This window comes from Callospermophilus lateralis, chromosome 19, assembly GCF_048772815.1.
Source record: "Callospermophilus lateralis isolate mCalLat2 chromosome 19, mCalLat2.hap1, whole genome shotgun sequence".
Taxonomy (NCBI): Eukaryota; Metazoa; Chordata; class Mammalia; order Rodentia; family Sciuridae; genus Callospermophilus; species Callospermophilus lateralis.
In genome coordinates this window covers 9,596,909-9,620,096 of record NC_135323.1, presented here as the reverse complement: position 1 = coordinate 9,620,096, position 23,188 = coordinate 9,596,909, and the positions used below count along the sequence as shown (strand labels likewise).

The window sequence follows — 23,188 nt, the reverse complement described above, 5'->3', positions numbered from 1 at the left end:
CCAGCCAAGGTAACAGTGTCTTAGGAGAAGTAATGAGAAAGCACTGTTCTCTAAAAGAGACCTCAGGCACTTATGCCAAGACTCATGGCCAAATTCACAAGTCACCCTGGCTCACAGTTCTAACAGCCTTAGTCATCTGGCCTCACAAACCTGGGCAGATGAGAAGCAAGGAAAGGAGGCGGGGTGGTGGGGATTTGCTAGTGGGAGATGCCAGATCAGGCACTCGTAGCCCGAGTGCAAGGAGACAGGTGATCTATGAAGGCAGAGGGAAGAACTATAAAGGTCCAACAGCCCAAGGCCTTCGAGTGTGTGCACAAATTGCTCTGCTCATTTCATGGAGTGAAACTGTGCTAAAGCCCCAGACAGCAACTGATGCTCTTAATAGCAGATAACAGAACACTCGGATTTGGTCACTGTGTAAGTGTTGCTGCTGCAGGGACCTGGTGGGAGAAAAGGGTGGAGGGGGCATGGAGTCACTGGCTGACAGCCTCCTCACTGCGCTCATTCCACATGAGAAATGGAATGGCTTGTTTCTGTCAGCTTTTTCGTCACTGTGACCAAAAGACCTGACAAGCACAACTTGGAGGAAGAAAAATTTATTTTGGCCATGATTTCAGAGCTTCAGTCCACGATCAGCCAATTCCACTGCTCTGGGCCCAAGGTGAGGCAGGGCGTCATGGCAGAAGAGCATAGAGGAGGAAAGCACCTCAGGCCAGGGCACCAGGAAGCAGAGAGAGAGATCCACAGGCCCTTGTGACCCACCTCCTCCAGCCACACCTGCTGCCTACAGTTACCACCCAATTAATCCACATCAGGAGATTAATCCACTGATTAGGTTCCAGCTCTCATGACCCCATCATTTGACCTCTGAACCTTCTTACATTGTCTCACACATGAGTTCATATCTAAATCATAACATGGCTTTTCTTAAAAATCAGCTTTCTCGGGGCAACAGCCTCCAGATCTCATTTTAAGAGGACTCTGCTCCTCATTCCCAGCACGTGGCTGGGGTGAGATTGATGCCCCTCCATCTCCTGGGTAGCCCTGATGGCTCGAGCCAATCTAAGTGCACCATTTACCCTTCTGACCTTGGTTCAGAGAGGAGCATGTATCTACAGGCATGCAGGGATGAACAGCTGTTTGCTGGGGGCTTCTGAGAAAAAAGAGACTTCTTTCCTCTCCTCCCTGGGTGGTGTCTCCAGAGGATGTGCTCTGGAACCTGTGCAGTCCTTTTGCTCCTATGGAGGAGACAGGAGCTTACAAGTGATGAGAGGGAGTCCTTTCTGTGAAGAGCAAAGACAAAGCCAAAGTTACAAAAGGCAGAGAAGGCAAATAGAGAGAAGCTGGTTTCTAACAATATCATATGGGTAGCGGGGTCAAACTGCTCCTGAAGCTGCTGTCATGTTTTAATTTATGCATGCCAATGGATTTCTTTTTCCAGTTAAGCCAATTTGAACAAACTTTTGATTATCTCCAATGAAATGAAGCTCCATTGATTTAAAATGTTATGCCTGAAGAGAATATTGAAAGAGGAATAGAATTCCGACTAGAAAATAATGAATTGGAGGATATTCCAACATTAACAATTATAATGACAATAATACCAAGAGTCCTAATGATATCAGCTATAGCAAAAATGTATCAGGTACTTAGATTGATCTGGAAATGCTGACTACAGATTTATTTAATCCTCAAGCGAACCATGCGAGGTAGGTGCTATGATCATATTATTTTATATGAGGAAACTGAAGCTCAGAAAGACTGAGTGACTTGCCCAAGGTCACACTAAAAGAGAAGTGCACTAAAAAAACATATCTGCCCAATGCCCAGGACTATGCTCCTCTCAGGCTGACTGTGTGCCTCCTCTACACCTCCAGACAGACAAATGAAAGGGAGAACTGAAAAAGCACCCCCAGAAGAGGGTGGTATCACTGCCCTGTGTAGCGACGAGAGGGCAGATGTGAGGTTAAAGGTTACTGGGACTCAGTGGGGACAAGGTTTAGTAGAAGAGATTATTGTCATTTGCCCTTGTAACCTTGATTCAGAGAGGAGCAGGTATCTACTGGCACTGCAGGGATGAGCAGATGTTTGCTGGGGGCTTCTGAGAAAAATGAAAATTTCATATCTTTATCCATTTATTTATTCAAGCAGCAGCAAGACAGTCAAGCTAGCTGCCCCACAGACCTTCAGTTGAGTTGGGAAAGAAGATATTAAAGAATTCCACCTATTAATATGGTACTATCAACTATGCAAAGTTCAACGAGGGACAAGAAAGGGGGAGGGGGGGCATAATGAAGCAGGAGAGAGACTTGGTTTAGAATGGGAGAGAGTGTTGCGAATGTGTGGGGTAAGGCTTCACCGTGGCAGCTTCATTTCAGGACAGGCCTTGATCTTCCAAGGGGCTCAGCAGGAGCAGACAGAACTGCATATGCAAAGAGGGGCCTGGATTTACATGTTTAATGAACTGAGAGGCTGGTATGGCTGCAGTGTTAGCAGGAGACTGGCAGGCTGGGGCAGAACCAGGCAAAGGTTTTTTGAAACCTTTAGGGCTGTGCTGGGACCTTGCGATAGCGTGGCCATCAGGATACAAATCAAGACTTCCAGTTAAAATGTAATTTCAGATAAACAATGAAAAACAAATTAAGCATAAGTATACCTCAAAATTGCATGGGATATACTTACACTACATTAAAAAAAAATTATCTGAAATTCCAAGTTAACGAGTGATGGGAGGAGGGTTAAAAATCAGGAGGGTTGCTGGACTTTTCTTTGTGAAACTCGGCAACTCTACCTTTAAGGAGCCATAAAGACTGAACCCAAAGGCAGCGGCTGTGCGTTGGGGTCTCCAGACACCGGGTCTCCTCTCCCTAGGCGCCAAGGTCGATCCCAGAGGGGCGGCTCACGCCTCGGTCCCGCCCAGGCAGCACTAGAGGCGTCCCGAGGGGGCGAGCCCCGCCCCGCCCCGCCTCCAAGAAGAGGGCACCGCCCAGAGTCGGGCACGCAGCGGTTGGGCGCTGTGGGGTTGCCGCTCCCTCCCACGCAGCGTGCGCCGGACTGGCCAGAAACTCGCTCGCCATGTCTGCTGCGGAGGCTGGGGATGTTTTCCACAGAGCCCGGGGCAGGACCCTGGACGCGTTTTCCTCAGGTACCGCTGGCCTTCGCCCAGGAAAAGATCTGCCGAGATGCGGAACCTTCCGCCAAGGGAGCCTTCGGTCCCGGCGCGCCTCCAGCCGGATCCCATCGCGGGCTGCACTCGTGACCGGGGACCGCAATAGGGGCCGCACCGCCCGCTCTCTGCGGGAGAGGCGGGTCCGAGTTAGGCGTTCGCGCCGGCGTCCTCGCTGGCCCGGGCCTGGCAGTGCGAGAGGGGGAGAGTAAGAGGAAGCGGCCGAGCGGAGTTAGAAGTAGCTCGGGCTCTGCAGTTCCAAGCCCTGCCTAGTCCACGGCCCTCAGCGGACCCGGCCTCAGTTTCCCCGTCTGCAGGACGGGAGGCCTCGTGAGGTCGTGGGCGGCGCCGGAGGAGCGCTCCTGGAGGCCGTGCCCTTCCGGAAGTCGTTCACCACGGGGCACCGTGCACCCCGCTATGGGGGTTGCTTACTGAGATGGAGTCAATCGCTGCTGTGTTAGGAGCAGCCGTCCATGCTAACTGTAGAGTGGCAGGCCGTCCAGAGTCGTGACGGTCTCCCCGGGATGCGGGACGGAGGTAATCTGCCTCACAGAGCTGTTGGGAGTGTCCACAGATCAGAGTAGCTGTGTGACCCACTGTCACTACATGCTAGGCGCTCAGCGAATGTCAGCCATAAGTCAAGAGGAAGCGAGGTTCCCGATTCCCCCCCCCCCCCCTTTTTTTTATTTCCCTAGCTTTACAACCCCAGGGAGATCACCCAAATGCCCAGCATGATCTGGCTTAATGCCCATTCGCCCTTGCCCAGTTTTCCTGCCTCACTGGTTTTCTTGATTTGTGCTTAAAAGGGCCAAGCCCTTTTCCTTCTGAGGGTCTTGGCCCCTGCACTTCCGAGCTACCACAGACACTGGTAGTTCTGATGGACTGGCTCCTTCTCAACTTGAAAGTTCGTTTGCTTCCCCGGACGTTCCTACCTCCCTATCCAAAATAGGTGTGTCCTGTAATTCTCTACTTGAACTTCTTTTTCTTCTTTGCAACTCTTGGTGGGAGAGTGGCAAGATTCTGGAAGTTGGGTGCAGCCAGAAATTCATGTGTGGCAGATTTGGGAAAACATGCCTGCTATGGTGCCATTCTGTAGAGGGGCTTGACCTTGTTCATCAACATGACATCTTTGAGATTTATCTGTAGTGAAATAAGTAGTTCTACTTATTTCATTTTCCTACTGGGGAATATTTATGTATTCATTTATGTATTTATAAATGGATGCATATATTTATAAATATATGCTTTATACATTTTGTGGATGGATATGTTGAGAGTCTTCAAATTTGCCTCTCTCTTTATTCTACCTTTGCCTTTCCAAATCTCTCCCCCTTTTCCACAGTGCTCCAGCAGGTTGACTTCTATAGGCTATTCCCAGGAAACTCCCTGCCCCTTAGCTTCCCTTGTGTTCAACCATCAGGAAGCCCCAGCTGGAGACCAGAGGGAGGGGAAAGCCCAAGTCAGCATATTTGTTACACCACTTCTTGTGTAGTTGTGTTGCACTGGCTGTATTCCTCCCTTGAAGCTGCTGCTTCTCTCAATAGTCTTTTTTTTTTTTTTTTTCTCAGACTCTTTTTCCAGATTTGGGTAGCAACACTCCCTCCCTTCTTCCTTGTAGGTATACGAGTGATAGCAGGTCTGCTTTTCTGTTTATGGAGTACTACACTGTTGTAGTTTCTCCATGCCCAACGTATCCCAAATAATTCCCTTTAAAATCTTCCTTTATTTATCCTAATTTGAGTATGCCAGCAATTTCCTGCTTTGATCCTGACGGATACAATGGCCATTTAGTTGTTTTTTCACTCTTGTTAACAGTGCTGTTAGGAACATTCTTGTACAAGTCTTTCTGTGGACATGTGGGAGAGTTTCTCTAGGATGTATACCCAGGAGCAGAGTTCTGGGTTGTAGGATATAATCATCCCTAGCTTTACCAGTTATTATCAAATGGTCTTCCAAAGTGATTGCACCAACTATACGTCGCCCACCTCAGTATAGGAGAGTTACGGATTACTCTGCTATTTTTCTCAGTTTAGTTTGGAGAAATATATATGATGTCCTGCGGTGTCTTGTAGAAAATAGAAAATGGCAGGGAGTGGGGTCACATACCAAAACTTCAGGGGCTCAGAATCCAGGTACAAAGCTATTACACAAAAAGTAACCCATGAGCTCTGAGAACACTGCAGTGAGAGTTGGGATTTTAAGTACTGGTCCTGGGTGGTGGCAGGATGTTAGCTGATGCCAGGGAGGAAGGAACAGGCTTACATTTGATGAGGTGGATTTGAGGTGCTGGCAACTTGTGGGGTGCAGTGCACAGCTAGTGATAAAGGTATCGGTACCATCACAGAGAGGGGAGTAGATGATATTCTTTTAGGAGTCAAAGGCATTGCTAAGGGGAACAGTGTGACATAGTGGACAGTGCATGCATAACTGTCTGTGACTTTAGTGTACTTCAGTATTTAAGGTTAAGAGAACCACATTGAAGGATTAAGAGCAGTAAGAGCCAGAAATTCTGAAAGATAAAGCCAGGAGCTAGTGTGACAACATCGCTGGGTGGGAGGACATATGCAGAATGTTTTACAGGATCAGATGTTGCAGAGATCTGGGTGAATGTAAGCTGAGCCCGGCAGCTTTGACAGGTACTGTTAGAGGTATCTAAGGCCATCTTGGTTCTGCAGAAACACAGCCTCTAGCCTATGGAGGTGGACTTGCCAGAGAACGCAAAGGAACTGGCTCTTCCCTTCTTTTGCCAGAACTCACACTGCATGTCAGAGGGGTTCATTTAACTCAAACAAGTGTCCCTAAAATCACAGCTTTGCTGACCCTGGCCTGCACTACTAGAAATCCCCTTCAGAATCAGCCATTTTGTTTCTCAAGTGAAACCTGTGCACGGAGTGAAAGAGCAGTTGCTCTGAGGCCCTTTCTCCCAGCGGTGATTTACGTGAGTGACATTATTCTCAGCACTTCTTCCAGTAGTGTGATAGGTGAGGCTCTGTTTCAATCATCTGTTCCTCGTTAATATAATGGGCTAGGCTCTGCAGATGGATGTTGATAAAATATAAATTGTGCATGTCTCACCTGAGAAGAGTTGCATTCCTAAGGCATGTTCAGATATTCATTTTAATTAGACAAATTGATAATTATATTTCCTTGACACATATCCTAATTAGGACTACTGTCTCCTAGCAAGTATCTCTTTTGAGAGGCTTATCACATCTGTTCTGCAGAAATTCTCAAAGGGAAAAATATCAAGATAAAATATGTTTAAAAATTGTGTGTAATTGTTTTTAGGTCCTAAGTCTGATTTTTCCCAGTTCATTTTACCACCAGAGTATTTTCCCCCTTAGAGAACAGGGCTCCTGGGTGGTAATCTTAAGAAGATTATTTCCCTGGACATTTTAAACATCTGCAGCTGTTCAGAGGAGCTGACTATATTTGCTAATCCTGACTGTTTCTTCGTCTTCTCTGGAAATCCTCTCACATGGCAAGAATAAATGGATTCTCATTAAACTAAAACTTTCCCCATCTCTTGCGGGTCTCACCTAAAACTCTTTTTAGAAATAGACCTGGAACTACTTACCCAGGTTTGAACAGGGTTAAAAATAATGTGATTTAAGCAAGTCTAACAAGATGAAGAAGATGATGAAATGAATGCTTCAATTGTGCTGTATGTTTAGTTGTCTTTATTTGAGGAGGCTTCTGTTAAATAAAATTTTTAGGGGGCCATGGATTTGGCCTTGGTACTTGGAATAGGCCCAATAGGCCAAATCAGCACAGAGTTTAATCACAGTAGCTAAACTTTGGTTGATTGCAGGAGGTCCTATAGCCAGTTAACTTGAGTTGTAAACAGCTAAGCTGTAGCCAACTGATTGCATGGTTGACTAAGCTGTTTTCTGTATCCCACTTCTGTCTTCTGTGGATGCTGTGTGATCTTCCAAGAATGCTGTCTGATTTGTTGTTTGGGGTTCTCAGAACCTGCTTTCCTTCTGGGAGCTGCCCATTCACGAATCTGTTTTGTTTTGCTCAGATAACTACCAAATTTAATTGGTCTAAGGAATTTTCCTTTTAACAGTCCCTGTGATTAAACTGGAATGTTTGTTATTTTTTTATCACGTTATTGGAGTTATCAGTTAGCAGGTAGAGAAACTAGTGCATATTAGTATGTAAAAAGTTTACACTGACATTTTCAAAAGACAAACTTGCTTTTATTTCTTGAGTACATTTTTTTGCCTTTTTATTTTTTAGTAACTATTAAGATGTAATTTATGTACCATAACATGCACTCATTTTCAGTTTATAGTTAAATAGCTTTTAGTAGGTTTATAGTGATGCAGTCACAATCTAGTTTTAGAACATCTCCTGTGCCCCCCCTAAAAAAGCCCATTTGCAGTCTCTGCATGTTCCCACTCCCTGCACAAGCAGCTACCGATGACCTCCAGTGATGTGCCTCTTCTGGACCTTTCATATAAATGGAATTGTAATCTGCGGCCTTTGTGACTGTGTCTGTGCCTTAGCATAATGTTTTTGAGTTTCCTCTACACTGCAGTATGTATTTTTTTCCTTTTCACTGAAGGCTGTTTGCTTGCATCAGTAAGCACATTTTGTTTATCCACTCACCCACTGCTGAACTTTTGCCCCTCGCCCCTTGATATTGATAGACATCCACCCATTTGGACCATTTTTTCTTTGTCTTTTATGAATAAAACTGTGTGAACAAGGCTTTAGATGGATATATTTTTTTGTTGTTGTTTCTTTAGGTAGATGCATAGGATTGAAATTACTGGGTCATTTAGTAACTATCCTCAGCATTTTGAGGACATGGCAAGCTGTTTGCCAAAGCACCATGTTATATTCTAGCAGTAATGTATGAGTTCCAATTTCCCCACATCCTTGCCAATGCTTGTTATCTGTTTAATATGCCATCCAGTGGACATGAAGTGGCATCTCATTGAGGTTTTGATTTGCGTTTTCCTAATGACTGATGATGTTGAGCATCATTTTGTGTGCTTAGTGTCCACTTGTGCATCTTAGAAGAAATATCTCATTAGAGCCTGTGTCTATTTTTTAATTGTATTTTTCTTTTTATTGTTAAGCTATAGGAGTTCTCTGTGTATTCTGGATATAAGTCCCTCGTCAGATGTACGATTTGCATGTATCTTTTTCCATTCTGTGGACTGTCTTTTCACTTTATGAATGATATTATTTATAGTACCAAAATTTTAAATTTTGATGAAGTCCAATTTATCAACTTACTCTTTTATTGTAAGTTGTGCTTTTGGTATCATATCTAAGAAATCTTTCCCTAATCCCATTGCACAAAGATTTACTCCTGTGTGTTTTCTTATTAAGAATTTTTTTCTATTTTTAAAAACGTTTTTATTTTATTTGTTTATTTTTATGTGGTTCTGAGAATTGAACTCAGTGCCTCATTCCTGTGAGGGATGCGCTCTACCACTGAGCTACAGCCCCAGCCTTCTTATAAGAGTTTTATAGTTTGTGTTCTTCACCTTTAGATCAAGTTCTCTTTTGAGTTAGTGAGTTGTATATAGAGAAAGGATCTAATTATCGGAACATTTCCATTGTTGCTTGTTTTTTAACCACAGTGGAAACCTTATAATTGGTAAGAAAAAAATAGTTAAAGAAGGGAACCATAAAGAATTATATTATTGCTGGGTGCAGTGGTGCACACTTGTAATCCCAGTTGGGAGGCCGAGGCAAGTTCACAGCCAGCCTCTACAACTAAGTGAGGCCCTACACAATTTAGTGAGACCCCGTCTCAAAATTCAAAAAAAAAAAAAAAAGGACTAGAAATGAGGCTCCGTGGTTGAGCACCTCTGTGTTCATTATTCAATTTCTGGTACAAAAAAAAAAGAAGAAGAATTACATGGTTACTTTTAACATTCCATTTTAGTGTAGCCCATAAGTGTGCATCTATGTACCAATCTTTAGGGGTCACCAAGGGCTTGCCTTGGGATATGGGTTCACAGGTAGGCATGCTTGTAGCTTTTCTTGCATGAACACCACACACCCATAATGAAGCTTTTCCAGTTGGGTTTTTTCCAAGGGACAGATAGTCAGTTTGTAATCACCTGGGAAACATTCCCAGTGAAGGATTCCTCTAGGCTTATATTTTCTCCTTAAGTGTTTAACACTTCTCCCTAGCACCTAATTTGATGGTATTTTATTTCTGCCAACTCGCATTTATTGAGTCTTCCTAAAGCATTTATATTGGTTTTATTAGAAACGACCTGTTACATTCACATTTCGCTGGTTTATACATTTCATTAAATCAGGTGATTAAAAAGTATGTGGCAGCATCAACAGATTTGGAGACAACTCATAACAGACGTTTGGCGATCAAGCTCCTTGAGGGACAGGTGCAGAAGTTGGGGAGGGTGTAGAGCAGCCCAGCTGCCCCTGCAACGGTGCCTTTTACAGAGGCTTGGAGGCTGGTCAGAGCTTCAGGCAGCCTATTGCAAGTCTGCTCAAAGGCCTCTGCTGAGGAGGTTTGGCTTGCAGCTGCCTGGAGGAAGGGTTCTCTCCGCATCCAGGCCTCTGTTTGCCTAGCCTTGCATCTGTAGGGCTGCATGTGCCCAGAGAAAGCACATCTTCCAATTCTCCCCAAAGGTCTGCCTAGGCCGACAACCTGGGAATGGGGCAGAAGTCATAGCAAGCATCCACCATTAACTCCCCAAATGGAGTCCTGCTTTTGAAAAGTCAAAGAAGGTTCTGGAAATGTCTTTTTTCCCTTTAACTATTGTCCAGAATAGTGTTGACCGAAGCCAGTGATGCTGAAAGCCACCTGGCCAAGAAGTCCTGGCCCATCTGCTGTCTTAGTTCTCTGAAGGGTTGCAGATAAAGATTTTGGCAGGTCCTCCATCCCCGGATGGCAACTGTGGCAGCCAAGCTGTGACTCAGAAGCTTTTGTGTATCTTAAAAACCACCTTTTGGATTCATTTTGACTAAGAAGAGAGGCTGGGTAAATTCACCTTGATGCTTAGGACACGTAATTTAGAGACTCTGAAGGTTGCTGTCATGGTTAATTATTAGGGGTAGGTATGGTTTTTAAAAACCACTCTTCTCATACCACACAATTCACCCTTTTAGAGTGTTTAATTCGATGGCTTTTAAGGTATTCAGAATTGTATAGCCATCACCACAATCAATTCTAGAATATTTCTACAACCTCAAAAAGGAACCCTGTACCCCGATAACTGTCACCAGCCCCCAAGGCCTAAGCACACACTAATGAAGGGCACTGTCATCTTCTGCATTACGTCTGACAGTTTTACAGTGGGGCTTTTAGCTTGTTAAACCAAGAAGAGTCCAAGAGTGGTAAATATTGTTTAGCTACTGTTTTTTTTTTTTTAAACCACTAAAATAAGATTAGTCCCCTGAGAAGATGAAGGGTATTGCCGAAGACTTTTAGATTGTGATTCACTGTGCAGATTGCTACTGTGAGGAACTGCAAAAATTGCATTTCGTTGGCATTTGCTCTTTAGCCAGAAAGCCTCCAGGCAGCTGTAAAGCTACCCATCTTTGCTGTTTTGTAACCAAAGCAATATCCACAATGTATGAAGGGAAAGATGCTAAAACAAAGCATGTAAACATGTAATCTCATCAGGTATTTTCTGAGCCTTGCTTTGTGGGAACAAAAAAATAGGTAAGACTTCAGTAGCCTTGACTTTGCTAAGACAGGGTCCAGGTGACTGAAAAGTTGTCATGGTAACTACCTTTACATTTGACCACTTACCCTGTGCCTAGTCTAGATGCATTATAGGTACTCACTCATTAATTCTTCAGAACAAGGCTTTTGAGAGAGGGGTGCTGTTATTTTTACTTTACCCATAAGAAAACTAAAGGCCAGAGAGGTTAAGGAACTCGCATGGTGTCACATAGTTGGTAAAGGTTGAAATGGGATTTAGAATTACGTAAGACTCAGTTCTGGACTAGGACCAGGTGGGGGTTTGGGAGTTGGAGGCCCAAAGTTGGGCAGGGGCTTTAAACCCCTCATCAAGCCTGCATGCCCCGGTGTGAGCTTACCCCTGTCTCCTCCTCCAGCCTCATATTCACACAGGGTCTGGGCACTTGTGGGGCCCCCTCCCTGGGGTGCAGTCCCAGAGGCCCCCCCTGCCAATCACTGTGTCCTATGTCATCCTGATGGGTTCTGTGATCCCAGCAAGCCAGTGTGTCACTAGGCTATTTAGTTGTTTCCTGCTCGTCTTCCTCGCTATTCTGTAGGATCTTAGGGAATGGGACCCGTAACCTGCACACTGCTGAATATCCACGACTGGCATAGCATGTGTTATAGATCCTGAGTGGCATCTGCTCACAGGAAAGGGGCAGTCTCTGTGGTGGAGTCGGTATGGGCTGGACTGGCCTGGATAGATGTAATTTTAGCAGGAAGTTGGTAGAGTAGAGTACCCGAGGGAAGGGGTGGAAGTGGTGGGGTATGTTTGGGGAGCAGATTGTGGTTCATTCTGGAGGGATGGTGTGGCATGTCTTGAGCAGGGTTTCTCAGCCTCAGGTTTGTTGGCATCATTGGCTGGATTGTTCTTTGTCATGTGGCTCTACCTGTGTATTATGGGATGTTTAGCAGCAAGTCTGCCCTCTACCCACTGGATTATGGTAGTACTACTCATCTCCCAGTAATATCCAAAAATGTCTGTAGACATTTAATGTCAAAATCACCCCCACTGATTTTGAATGTCCCTTGTCTAATGGGACCATGGAAAAGCTTTAGGCTCATTTTAGCCCCCAGCATCAGAATGAGCAGGGATTCAAGGACCTCTCCATCTGATCAGCACATGTTTGCTGCCTGCCTGCCTCCTGCCAGAGCTGGATGATGTGGCTGGTGATATGCTGGAGTGGGCAGCAGACATGAGCCTGTCCTCGTGGAGATTCAAGGCTAGTGGCTCTTTAGCAGGGAAGAGGTTTTGGTGATCAGCGTGGGGGCAGTGCCTGCTGTGGGCAGGGGCTGCCATGAACAGTGTAGGGAGCTGTCCCCCTTGCTGGGAGTGTTGAAGACCTGACCAAAGAGAATGGCAGTGTGGGACAGGAAGTGGGACTGCTGCATGGGTGTTGTAGAAGTAGAATGCTACAGCTTGGCTGGCTGTGTGTATGTAGTGATGCACGATCCCAGGATCTGTAGATTGGGAGCCTGGAGATGATGGTGGCAAAATATGAGACATCTGCAGAAGGAACCAGGGTAAATGAATGAAGAATGATGAATTTGCTTGTGAAAATATTGAATTTAAGGTGGAAATTCCAAGCTTGGAGCTTAGACCAGTCCAGAAAAATATACCTATTTTTAATTTTTGAGTTAATTCTTTAGCTTTCTAGTCAAATGGAGAAATGTGGCTACCCAGTATTCCCAATTCCTGTATTGTTTTGATTCAGACAAATTAATAGGAGCCAAAACCTTGAATTGTTAAGTATTTGTACCCTGTAATGATAATGATAGGAGCCCACTAATTAAATTGCTAAACCAATATCATTTTAAGTCTGTGTTCCCAAACTGGACTTAGAAAGTGTGACTTTCTGTTATAAAAATTAACTTAAGAGAGCCATTTATCACTGTGTTCCACCTTGAACTATTTTTGGTTCTATGTAATTAACAGGTATAGCTCTTCATAAGAGCACAGATATGACTGTTTTAGTTGTTAATGGCATGGTGACTCTCCTTGGTCTTTTCCTGGTCAGTGATGAAAACAGTGACTCATTTGCTTTGGGGTATGCATTTATTATAGTCTGTGATTAGCTGGTAATATGGAAAGGATCAATGAAATTTCTAATTCTTGGTATATATTAAAAAGTCAGCTTTCATTTACAATTGACAAATATGCCTGAGAGGTATAATAAAAATGAGCGAGAGGAAATATATTGGCAGAGACAAATCCAAGAAAACATTAGTTTGTGATATTGAAAGTGCAAACTGTAAAGAGAATTGCAATTGGAATGTCTGTCCTTCAGGCAGGATTTTTGGCATATAAACAGAGTCTCATAGGGAGGATTAATGGTGAGGCATTGTATGAATTCTTACAGGCTTTTAAGATTCTTCTGTGTATGCAGTTGCTTTGCACCTGATTAAATTGTTTAAAGAAAACTCACAAGTCTTTTCTGCACATAGTTTAATATTACTCCAAATCCACTGTTTAATCTCTCAATTTTGAAAGATGGTAGCTATGATAGTTTAATAGCAGAAATTGGAAGTGGCCAATCTTATTTTTCAATGAAACAGATAAACAGGATTTCTAAGGCAAATTATTTCTGAAAATATATTTTAAAATTAATTTTAAAACTTGATTTAGAGAATGGTGGTCATTCAGTATGTTTTTTCCGGGGCTGTTTAGACAGACGTAGATGCTCTAGCTAGACCCGGCTTCCCTGTAATTGTGCCAGTGTTGTCATCTTGTTCTGAAATCAGCCTTGTGGCAGAATGGGCATTTCGGGCCTGTTTCTGCCCAGTTTCTGCCCCTGACTCTTTGTTAGTTCCACTCATTTTATTTGCATTTGTTGGGTCTTCTCTTTCCCACCTTGAGCAAAAGGGAAGGGTTACCATAGATAAGGGCTATGGTTGCAGGTGCCTGCAAGGGCCAAGTGTAGGCTATGTCAATTTCAAGAGCATAAGCCCCATGTAAAGAGCCACATAGCCCCAGCCAATCCTTGGCACTGTCCATTTGGGCCCAGTGTAACCAGATTTTCCACGAGAATCCAGAAATCCAGGCACATATCAAACTCATGAATTAAAAATGTTGGCAACAAATTCAGAATTTTATAAACACTGCGTGGGCCCAGCAGAACACATCTGCTAGCCAGACCTTGAGTTTGTCATGTCTGGAGGAGATCACCAATTAGCACCCTCCAGAGATAGGTGTCTGGACCCCAGCCTGTACCCTGAATCAGCCTGTGTTTTTGGCAGAAACTGTGGACATCACAGCGACCAGGAGAACACTCTGGGCCTTGCCAGCATTATCTTTATGAGAGTATCATTTAATTTAACAAAAAGTTCCATTTGAAAGAATATTTTTTGGAGACAAAAATGCCTGCAACAAGAGGGACAACTTTTGGGGCAGCCAGGGGCCTATTCCTTCTTCTTTGTGGCTCTCTCCAGTTCAACAGCACTGAGATCATGACTAGCCCTTTGGTAAAAGCTGCTGCTCACCAATAGTGTGATCTTGAACTTGAGCCCTGGGACCCCCTAGCCAGGCCTCAGTATCCCACTTTGGTTAAGTGAAAGGCTGGTTACAGCAACCCTGCCAGTCTTTCCTGTAATGACAGTGTCCAGTGCCTTCTGTGAGTTAAGCTCTCCAGCCTCTTTAAGGTGGTTTGCAGTAAGTGGGTTACTTTGCTCAGTACTAGAATGTCAGGAGCAAACTCGGAGGTCACCTGAGTAACTTATGTTGCCATCTGTGGCTGACTCTCATCTGTGCCCCATAATCCTACCTCCTGGTGTTCATGCCCTATGTGTTAGAAGGAGCACAGCAGAAGTGAGGGGATGTCATATTCATCTCTGCTCCACACAGGATTGTAACTCCATTTGCTAATAGATCTCTTCCGTACTGGTGCTAATGAATCAAGTTTCCATGTTTTTGAGCTGCCGAAGGAACTGGGGGTTGCCCCTGGCTCACAGCCAGTGAGAAACTGATGCCCCCAAGTCCCACATCCCATAAGAAGCTACATCCCACCAACAACTTCAAGTGCTTGGAGCAGATCTCATCCCATGTTAGTCTTTAGTTGATTCCTGAGCACTGGCCAGTGCTTGATTGCAGGTCAGGAGACTGAGCAGTGGATAGGCTAAACCATGCCAGAGCCCTGAACCCAGGAACTGTGAGATATTAGATGAGTATCCGTCTTCAGCTGCTCCATGTGTGCTGATTTGATGTATAGCAGTGGATAGCTAAATATCATTTCTTTGTGTTTGTTGAAAGATTAAATTCATTATGGATATTCTTACTCATAGCTGATTTTGGTATTTTAGTTAAATGTATGCTTTACTGTGTATCAACACTAAATACACTATAGGCATCATCCAGGGCTTTGTATCAGGTGTTTCCAAAGATTACTGTCTTATTTTGGTATCATCTGTGTCAGAAATGAGATCGAAATTTAATCGACTCACTTTATTTAATTTATTTCACAAGTATTTAGCTTACCTCAAAATTTGACTAGGGTCTCATCAAAGACATCATTTAGGGCTCCTTTATATGTTCTAAGAAAAATATGCATCTTTCTGTTGTACTTTTAAACACCTGTGTGGTGCACACACATCCTTGCTTGTGGATGCATACACTATCCATCACAGTCACATATAATCAAAAGTGTCAGAACTCACTGTATAGAATTCCCCAGTTAATTTCTTAACATTCAAAGCACCTTGACTTGATTTTGAAAGGCACATGTAAAGGGTGACAACTAGACATTCATCAACAAAACTGAGAAATGTTTAGGACCAAATACCTGAAGTGAACATAGGCAGGACCTAAAACCAAGCAGGAAGATTGCAGACCAAAACAAAACTAACAAAAATATAACACACTAACAACAACAAAATAACCTCTAGCCAGGCACAGCGGTGACACCTGTAATCCCAGCTGCTTGAGAGGCTGACAGGAGGATCCTACATTCCAAGCCAGCGTGGGCAACTTACTGAGATCCTGTCTAAAAATTAAAGGGGGGGAGGGGGCACTGGGAATATAACTAAGCACTCACCTTGCATGTAGGAGGCTCTGGGTTCAATCTCCAGCACCAGCACTACCACCAACAAAATCCCTCACAGTGGAGTTTCAGTTTAGGGAAATAGAAGTCACTCCTGTTTCTTATCCAACACACTGAAATGGCCAGGGAGCGGAGTTCCTTGATGAATTCCAGGCCCTGGCTTCCCAAATGGGTTTGCACAAAGGTCACTGGGGATTCTTTCCAATGTAGACTCCATAGGTCTGGGCCGGCTAGAGAGTCTGCCTATCCAACCTACCTTGAAAGCCTGTGGATGCTCCGGGTCTGCTGCCAGGAACCCAGCCCTGCCCCCTGTGCCTGTGAGCAGCCTGTGTCACTGCTGTCCTGTCATCCTTGCCTCTTCCCTTGCCCTTGAGCCTCCATTCCCAGGAGTTTCTTAGAGCAGTGGTCAGGATTTCCCTCTTTGTGCAGTTTCACATGCAAAGTCTTTCTCTAGGAAAAGAGGTGAAAAGCTGAATCTCTAAGTGAATTTGGTTTTGATTTTGGTTTTGGTTTTGGCAATAATGACGTGCTCTTGATTGTGCTGCTTTAGAAATGGGCCTCAGCTTAGCCAAACGTGGCTTGAACTGCCAGAGCAATGTTTCCAGAGGGTCCCCTGAGAGTTGGACTGTGCACAGGGCAGAGGCTTGTCTTTGCCTTGAAAGGGAATGTGTGGGAAACTCACCCCAACCCTCACAGACATTGGTCAGTTGCTACCCAGGGCCTGTCCTGGGGATGACTGGTCTTTGGTGAAATAATTTAATGCACATATTATTAAGAATTCAATTTCATAATGGAAAAAGCTATCCTTTTGAGGGATTCGAGAGTTGTTATAAAAGATTTCTCCTTTTAGAACTAAGCATGGTAAAGCCCCAAATGTTTAATTCGGCCTTGAATTAAAATTAAGATGAGGGGTTGGGGTTGTGACTCACTGGTAGAGCGCTTGCCTCACACACCTGAGGCACTGGGTTTGATCCTTACCACCACGTAAAAATAAATAAATAAAATAAAGATATTGTGTCCATCTACGACTAAAAAATATTTTAAAAAATTAAGATGAGACCAAAGACCACCAACTTCTGAGCAGGATCCAGATGCCTTGGAGAATTTAGAGCCCTGAGTCAACAAATTACCTTATTAGATAAAGTAGGTTGAGTCTGGATGTGTTAGCTGTCATTCATCTTAAATTGAATCTTTTTTGTGCCTCGTCATCCTAAAATGGACAGCCTTTCTTAAGTTTTTACTAGGTAAATAAGTAATGAAAGATTTATTTTAATAGCTCCAAGGACTATTGACTTTTTGAGGCTGTGACTATTTGTCATAGGAAACTACTTGTTAAAATGTTTGCTGTGGGGAACGGTTTCTAAACTCTGTTGTAGAAGGTTGATTTATGCTGCGACCTTGGGTGCTGATCACCTCTCAGATCTGGTTCTGATTAATTTATACAGTTTAAATGGCTCTGCAAAGGGCCTCAGAGTCGGAACATAGCTAAAAGCATTGAGCAGTGTACAAAGGTTATTAAACAAGTAAAATAAATAAATGTTGTTAACAACTTTAAGACATGAAGCAGAATTCAGCTTTTCTTATTTTGTGAAACACACTCAGCTCTTTTGAAGTCTCCTTGACCCTTTCACCCTTTGTCTCTTCTACCTGATTCACAGGTATCCATCTCTGTGGAACATTTTACCCTGAAACTCAGTGGCTTGAAGTAGCAAACCTGTTTCATCTCACATTTTCTGTGAGGAGTCTAGGTTCTTCTGCCCCTGAGTCTCCTAAGGCTGTTCCAGGGGGTCAGCCACGGCTCTGGTCTCATCTGACTCACTGCTCCGCCTGTTGGCAGGATGCAGTTTCTGAGCTGTTGGCCCCAGGTGTCCTTGCCATGCTGGCCACTTCATAGGGCCGTTTACAACATGACAGCTCATAACCTCCTGGGAGGGCAGAAGGAGGGAGAGCATGGTCTTTCTCTAGCCTGCTTTGAAGGGACAGCCCATCACTGTATTGTCATTAGGTCCACCCCACACTCAAGGGTTACATAAGGATGTGAATATCACCAGGTGGGATCTTTGGGGACCATTTTAGTCCCTCTGCCACACATGGTAAGGGTTGGATGAATGGGCAAACCCTTCAGTCCTTCAGTGGTGCCATCTTGTCGTCCTGTGCAACAAGATGTGCACATGTCAAACATTCCTCCTTCATACTGGGTCCCGTGCTGGTCTGTGGAACAGCCGTGCCCTTGGCTGTTGACTAGTGTGTTGATGCACGGGTACCATTTGTTCTATAAAATGCAGACAAGTAATTCTGTTCGCTTATTTTTAAGCTTCTGAAAAGGGAATTAAGAAGATAGTGGTAGGCTAAAGCCAGAAGTCCGCTCTGAGATAGCCAGCTCTCTGGGAGGTTCCATGGAAGGTTCCATGGAAAGGCTCTTTGTTACAGCTCAGTCTCCCCCTTCTGGAGGCTTTCCCTGTCCACTTACCCAGGCCTTATGGCTCTGAGTTCCCTGTATAGCCCCAAGCTCTTCCTGCTTTCTCCCTCAATAGCCCCAAGCTATTCCTGCAACTTTCCTTGTTACTGGCTCTCTCCTAGGAGAACTGAGCTCAGTGAGAGCAGGGCCTCCTGTGTCCAGATCATCCATGTATCACCAGCTCCTCACCTGGGGCCTGGCAAACTATAGGCTCTCGGTTATACTACCAGATATGTGTGAATCAAACACAGGGTCATTAAATCATTCTAAGGAGCTTTTTGGAAGCCATACTATAGCTGTGACTTTCAAAGCGGATACCATTGGTTTAGGTAGCACGTAGACTACATTAGTTTATTAACAAAAGAAAAAGAAAAACAGCATGAAGATCATGGACAGTTTTGTCCTAGCCTTTAAGGCCTAGTGGGACACTAGGAAAATCACACTGCTTCTCTGAGCCTCAGTTTCCTCAAAGGACAAGCGAGGGAACTATAAACCAAGGCTCCTTAGATGGAGCTGTATCCCTGGATCCTACCTGGGAAGTGTGGGTTCTGGTTTTCATGTCTTCAATATTGATCTGCCACCTAAGATTTTGTTTGAAGAAGGACTCAGAAAAGAAAAAAAAACACACAAGAAAACAAGTTAAACTTTTGCATAGCTAGTGGCCATATCAGTTGTGGCGTATAAGGATGGAGTTGTAGTGGCAATTGTGGTATATAAGAATGGAGTTGCAGTGGCAGTTGTGGTGTATAAGGATGCAGACTCCAGATCCCCAAAGCTCTGGCCTAGCAGAACCAGTTTGAAGAGCAGTCCAGGTGATTTATGCTCAGGGCACCCAAGAGAGAACCCTTTTCAAGACTAGAGGTTGGTCAACCAGTAAAAATGCAAATAAGAGAAATGCAGTAGGGTGACTATGGATAACAGTAAGTAAGTAAGCTAGAAGAAGGGATTTTTGAACATTCTGACCGCAAAGAAATGATAAATGTTCAAGAAGATAGACCTGCTCCTCCTGATTTGAACATCCCATCCACAGAATATACTTACATCAAAACGTCACCCAGCGCCTCATAAGCATGTACAACAGTTATGTCTCAATTAATAAAAAAAATCTTAAAAGATGAATTGTTGTTAGGAGCCTAGTGTAAAGCATGATGACGGTTTCATAATAATGTATTATACTCAAAACTTGCTGAGAGAGTAAATCTTAGGTTTTCTCACCATCCAAACACAAAAATAAGCTGAGGCGATGAATATGTTAATGAGTGATCCTGGTGATCTTTTCACAGTGTATATGTGTGTCGAGTCATCAAGTTGAACATCTTAAATGCATACATTTTTCCCCCATCAATTTTACCTCAATAAAACTGGGGAAAAAAGAATGTCAATCCCTTCCTTCCCCATGCCCACCTCACACCGTGCTGATGGCCACCTCACACTGCCTTTGAAATTTTAGCATTGATTTTTCTTCTTCTTTTTTTCACATTGACTTATTTCAAGATTTCATTTTTGGCACCACATTTCCCACCAGATAACCAGAGCTTCCAGTGCCAAGTTTGCTAATTAAAATTGTGTTACATCCCCAAAACAGCGAAAATGGTGCCATTAAGCCTGGCAGAAAAGTATTTGCAAGCACTTTACCTAGTAATTTAAATATAATACTTCTGGAAGCATTCAGTTTAGGGTGTTTTCAATTCTAATGAGAACCCTGTTGCAGAGCGTCCACACGGCTGCTATTGTGGTCTGTGCTTCCCTTTGGCTACTCAGCTCTTCAGCAAGCAGCTTGGTTGCATGGCTGCAGCAGTCCATGTGGCTTCCTGTGGCCTTTGGGAATTACCAGGTCTCAGGCATAATTAGTATAAATCAAAATTCTCTAGACTATGACAGGAAAATAGTATGTTTGAACAGTAGCTTATTAAAATGACCTATTTAATTTAAGAAAAATATCATATCCACTTGCATGGTAACCTGGATGCCTTCACTGACAGGTTTTATGCCATTTCTCTCCTGCCCCCTTTTCTTTTTTTTAAGAAAAGGAAAGAGAATGGAAAGGCCCATTCTACTTCATCCAGGGTGCAGACCCACAGTTTGGGCTGATGAAGGCCTGGTCCACTGGGAACTGTGACAGCAGCGGTGATGAGTGGGAGGAGGAGATCCGCCTCACTGAGCAAGCCATTCAAGCCATCAACAGGCTGAACCCCAAGCCCAGATTCTTTGTTCTTTGTGGCGACCTCATCCACGCCATGCCAGGTAAGACGGGTCCTCGCTGGGACCATTTTGCCTTCAGCCAATCATGACCACGTACATGGGCAAGGAAAGAAATGATTTTCCCCTAGAAGCATCTCTCTTTGGTAATGGCCCCTTCCCTTTCAAGATTGGTGCAGTATCACTGTACATCAGAAAAGGCACATTCATTTTATATTTAGAATTTGGTGAGATTAATCACAGTAGTTAAGGAGAGCTACTGTCCTGATGATCTGGGCTTAATATGAAAAGTAGACCAGGCCCCCCTCACCTCCACCCCATGTCACTTTCCCACATTTCTAGGGACAAACCTGAACTGTTTCCATATTTCATACTCATAAATATAATCTTCTTTCTCTTCCCTCTTCTTACTCTTAACTTCTGTATTTGTTGGTGCTTTTTCAGTAGCAAATTAGAAAAATTTATTCTAAAGTAGTTTAAGTTGTTATTCTTGTCCACATTGCTTTTATAGGGCTGTAAAGTTCAGGGACAGATCTGGGCTTTGGATATAGCTGGATCTAGGGGCTCTAAGGTTGTTATCTGTGCTTGGTCTCACCATTGCCCAGCTCTGTTTTCTCTAAGTTGACTTCATTTGAATGGAGGTTCTCTCTACATAGTGGCTCTTGGGAGCTCTAGGTTTATACCCTTTTTACAGAAATAACAGTGTAAAGTGCCCTATTTTTGGTGGTTCAGTCCAAATTCCAGATCTCACTCATCTAGCTCACATGGCCCCAGGCTGTGAGGTCAGCTCTACTATAATCATGCAGTCCGAAGAACAGGATGGTTTCTCTAAAGACAACTAAAATGCTGGGAATGCAAAAACAGCAGTTGCCTTTCCGAGCTCCCCTCCCTTTTGTTTTATCTGTTCTAATGTTCTTCTCTCCCAGGCAGGGCTGAAGCCCAGTGAGCAAGTATAAGCAAGTAGAAAGTGTCCCTGCCCATCAGGGAGGCAGAGCTGGCTCCCAGGGCCTCTGCTCTTATCTGTGTCCCTATCTCTGCTTAGAGGAACAGAGATGACCTGAAGACCATGGCAAAAAACACAGCAGTGGTTGTGGACCCTCACTAAGGGTTAACTTTACCTTCTGCCTGTACCCTGGGAACCAGAGTCCTGCCATGATCTCTTACTTCCCTAGAGTCCAGGGTACTCCACAGGAAGCCTGAGGCTGTTAATTTTTCTCCACCAAGGTCTACTTGTCTGGTGGCCTCTGACTCCAAACAAAAGCCAGAGTGAAGATGTAAGAATGAAAAACGGGCAGCCAGAATTGTTCTGCCTGGTGTTCCAGGAGCACAGTCAGCAGGGAGAACCCTCAGACCTCCCCTTGTTCTCTATTTACTCATAGTTTGCATTGAGTCACGTGTGTATGTGCCCACGTCATTGCCTGTACCAGGGAGAACCCAGTGCCCTTATCCCTGGGGAGACACCATTGATGGACCTGGTGAACACAAACCCTTCCCTCCTTAAGGCCTCAGTTTCTAAGCCAAGAACCCACTGAAGCAGCAAGAATTTGAAGCTTCCATCCATCTAGAGCCAATCTGGGACAGCAGCTTCATACCTCTGCTGCAGAGGTAAGCATCCCACTGGCTCTGTATAGAAACGTATTCATGAAGATGGTCCTGAGTTTGCAGAGAGGTAAAAATCTTAGCTGCTTATAAACTTGGCCACCCTGGGCAATGCATGGCTGAGGGCTCACAGGTGCTGAAGTTGTGCGGTACCGAAGCAACTACTCTGCCCAGGCTTCTGAAGGAGTCAGAAATCACAGAGGACTGAGTAAAAGAAGATGAAATGTTAACGAATGGATTAGTGCTACTTCCAAATGGTCTGACTTGGGATTATGTGGCCGTATGTGCACATCAGCTTGTACTTTCAACCTGGACCACGTGTTGAACCAACTTCTGCTTCTTCTGCACACTTGAATATAAAATTCCAAGTTACATGTTCTGTCTAGTGATTTTTTTTTTCTTTAAAAACAGAATATTGTGAGACTCACTGGAATTACATTAACATGTTCTCATAGATGTTTACGGATTTGTTCTGATTTATGTTAATATATTCAGTCATATTTCAAAATCAGATTTAAAATAAAAGCTTTCCATGCAATTACATTGCTTCTTAAAAAGAATATATTGTGCATAAGTAAAATTCATACTTTTTATGATCAGTCCTACCACTTGGTCAGAAGACTTTATAAGTATGAACTGGCAAAGTTTTGAAGATGTCTTCTATATTCATTGTGACTAGAGCAGAATTCATAGTTTCTTCTGAAGATTGGACTATTTTGTGGGGTTTTAACTGAGCCAGTGAGAGGACTCTTAATTGTTTTGAATATTGTGGTTTGAGATTAAACAGAACATTTTAAAACTACTAAACTACTTATCATTTTTTTTTTAATGTGCAATAAGTGCCTTCCCTTTCATTTAGCTTGTACACAGGGCAAATAATTAGAAAAGTAATTATTGGTTTTGACTGCTTAGCACATTGTAAATTATCAAATGCATATATTAATAGGCAGCAAAAATCAGAAAGTATGCTTTTAACTCCACCATAAATAATATCTTGGACCTAGTAGATTCAAGTTCAAAATGAAGCAAAAAATCTTTCAGAATGTTTTTTT

At 43.7% G+C, this 23,188-nt stretch overlaps 1 protein-coding gene across 5 annotated transcripts in view; it reads left to right on the top strand.

The window, feature by feature from the left end:
- The first annotated feature begins 2,995 nt into the window (after positions 1 to 2,995).
- The window catches only part of Cpped1 (calcineurin like phosphoesterase domain containing 1), a 97,656-nt gene continuing 77,463 nt past the window's right edge, over positions 2,996 to 23,188 (top strand). For 2 of the 5 annotated variants that reach the window (XM_076840539.1, XM_076840535.2), the window contains exons 1-2: positions 2,996 to 3,145; positions 20,364 to 20,582. In XM_076840539.1, the coding sequence (XP_076696654.1) occupies positions 3,076 to 3,145; positions 20,364 to 20,582 (289 nt within the window). In that variant the 5' untranslated portion in view covers positions 2,996 to 3,075. Of the gene's footprint in view, positions 3,146 to 3,495; positions 3,704 to 20,363; positions 20,583 to 23,188 lie in introns of those variants that run through there. The other 3 variants (XM_076840537.2, XM_076840536.2, XM_076840538.2) reach the window with 3 other exon arrangements.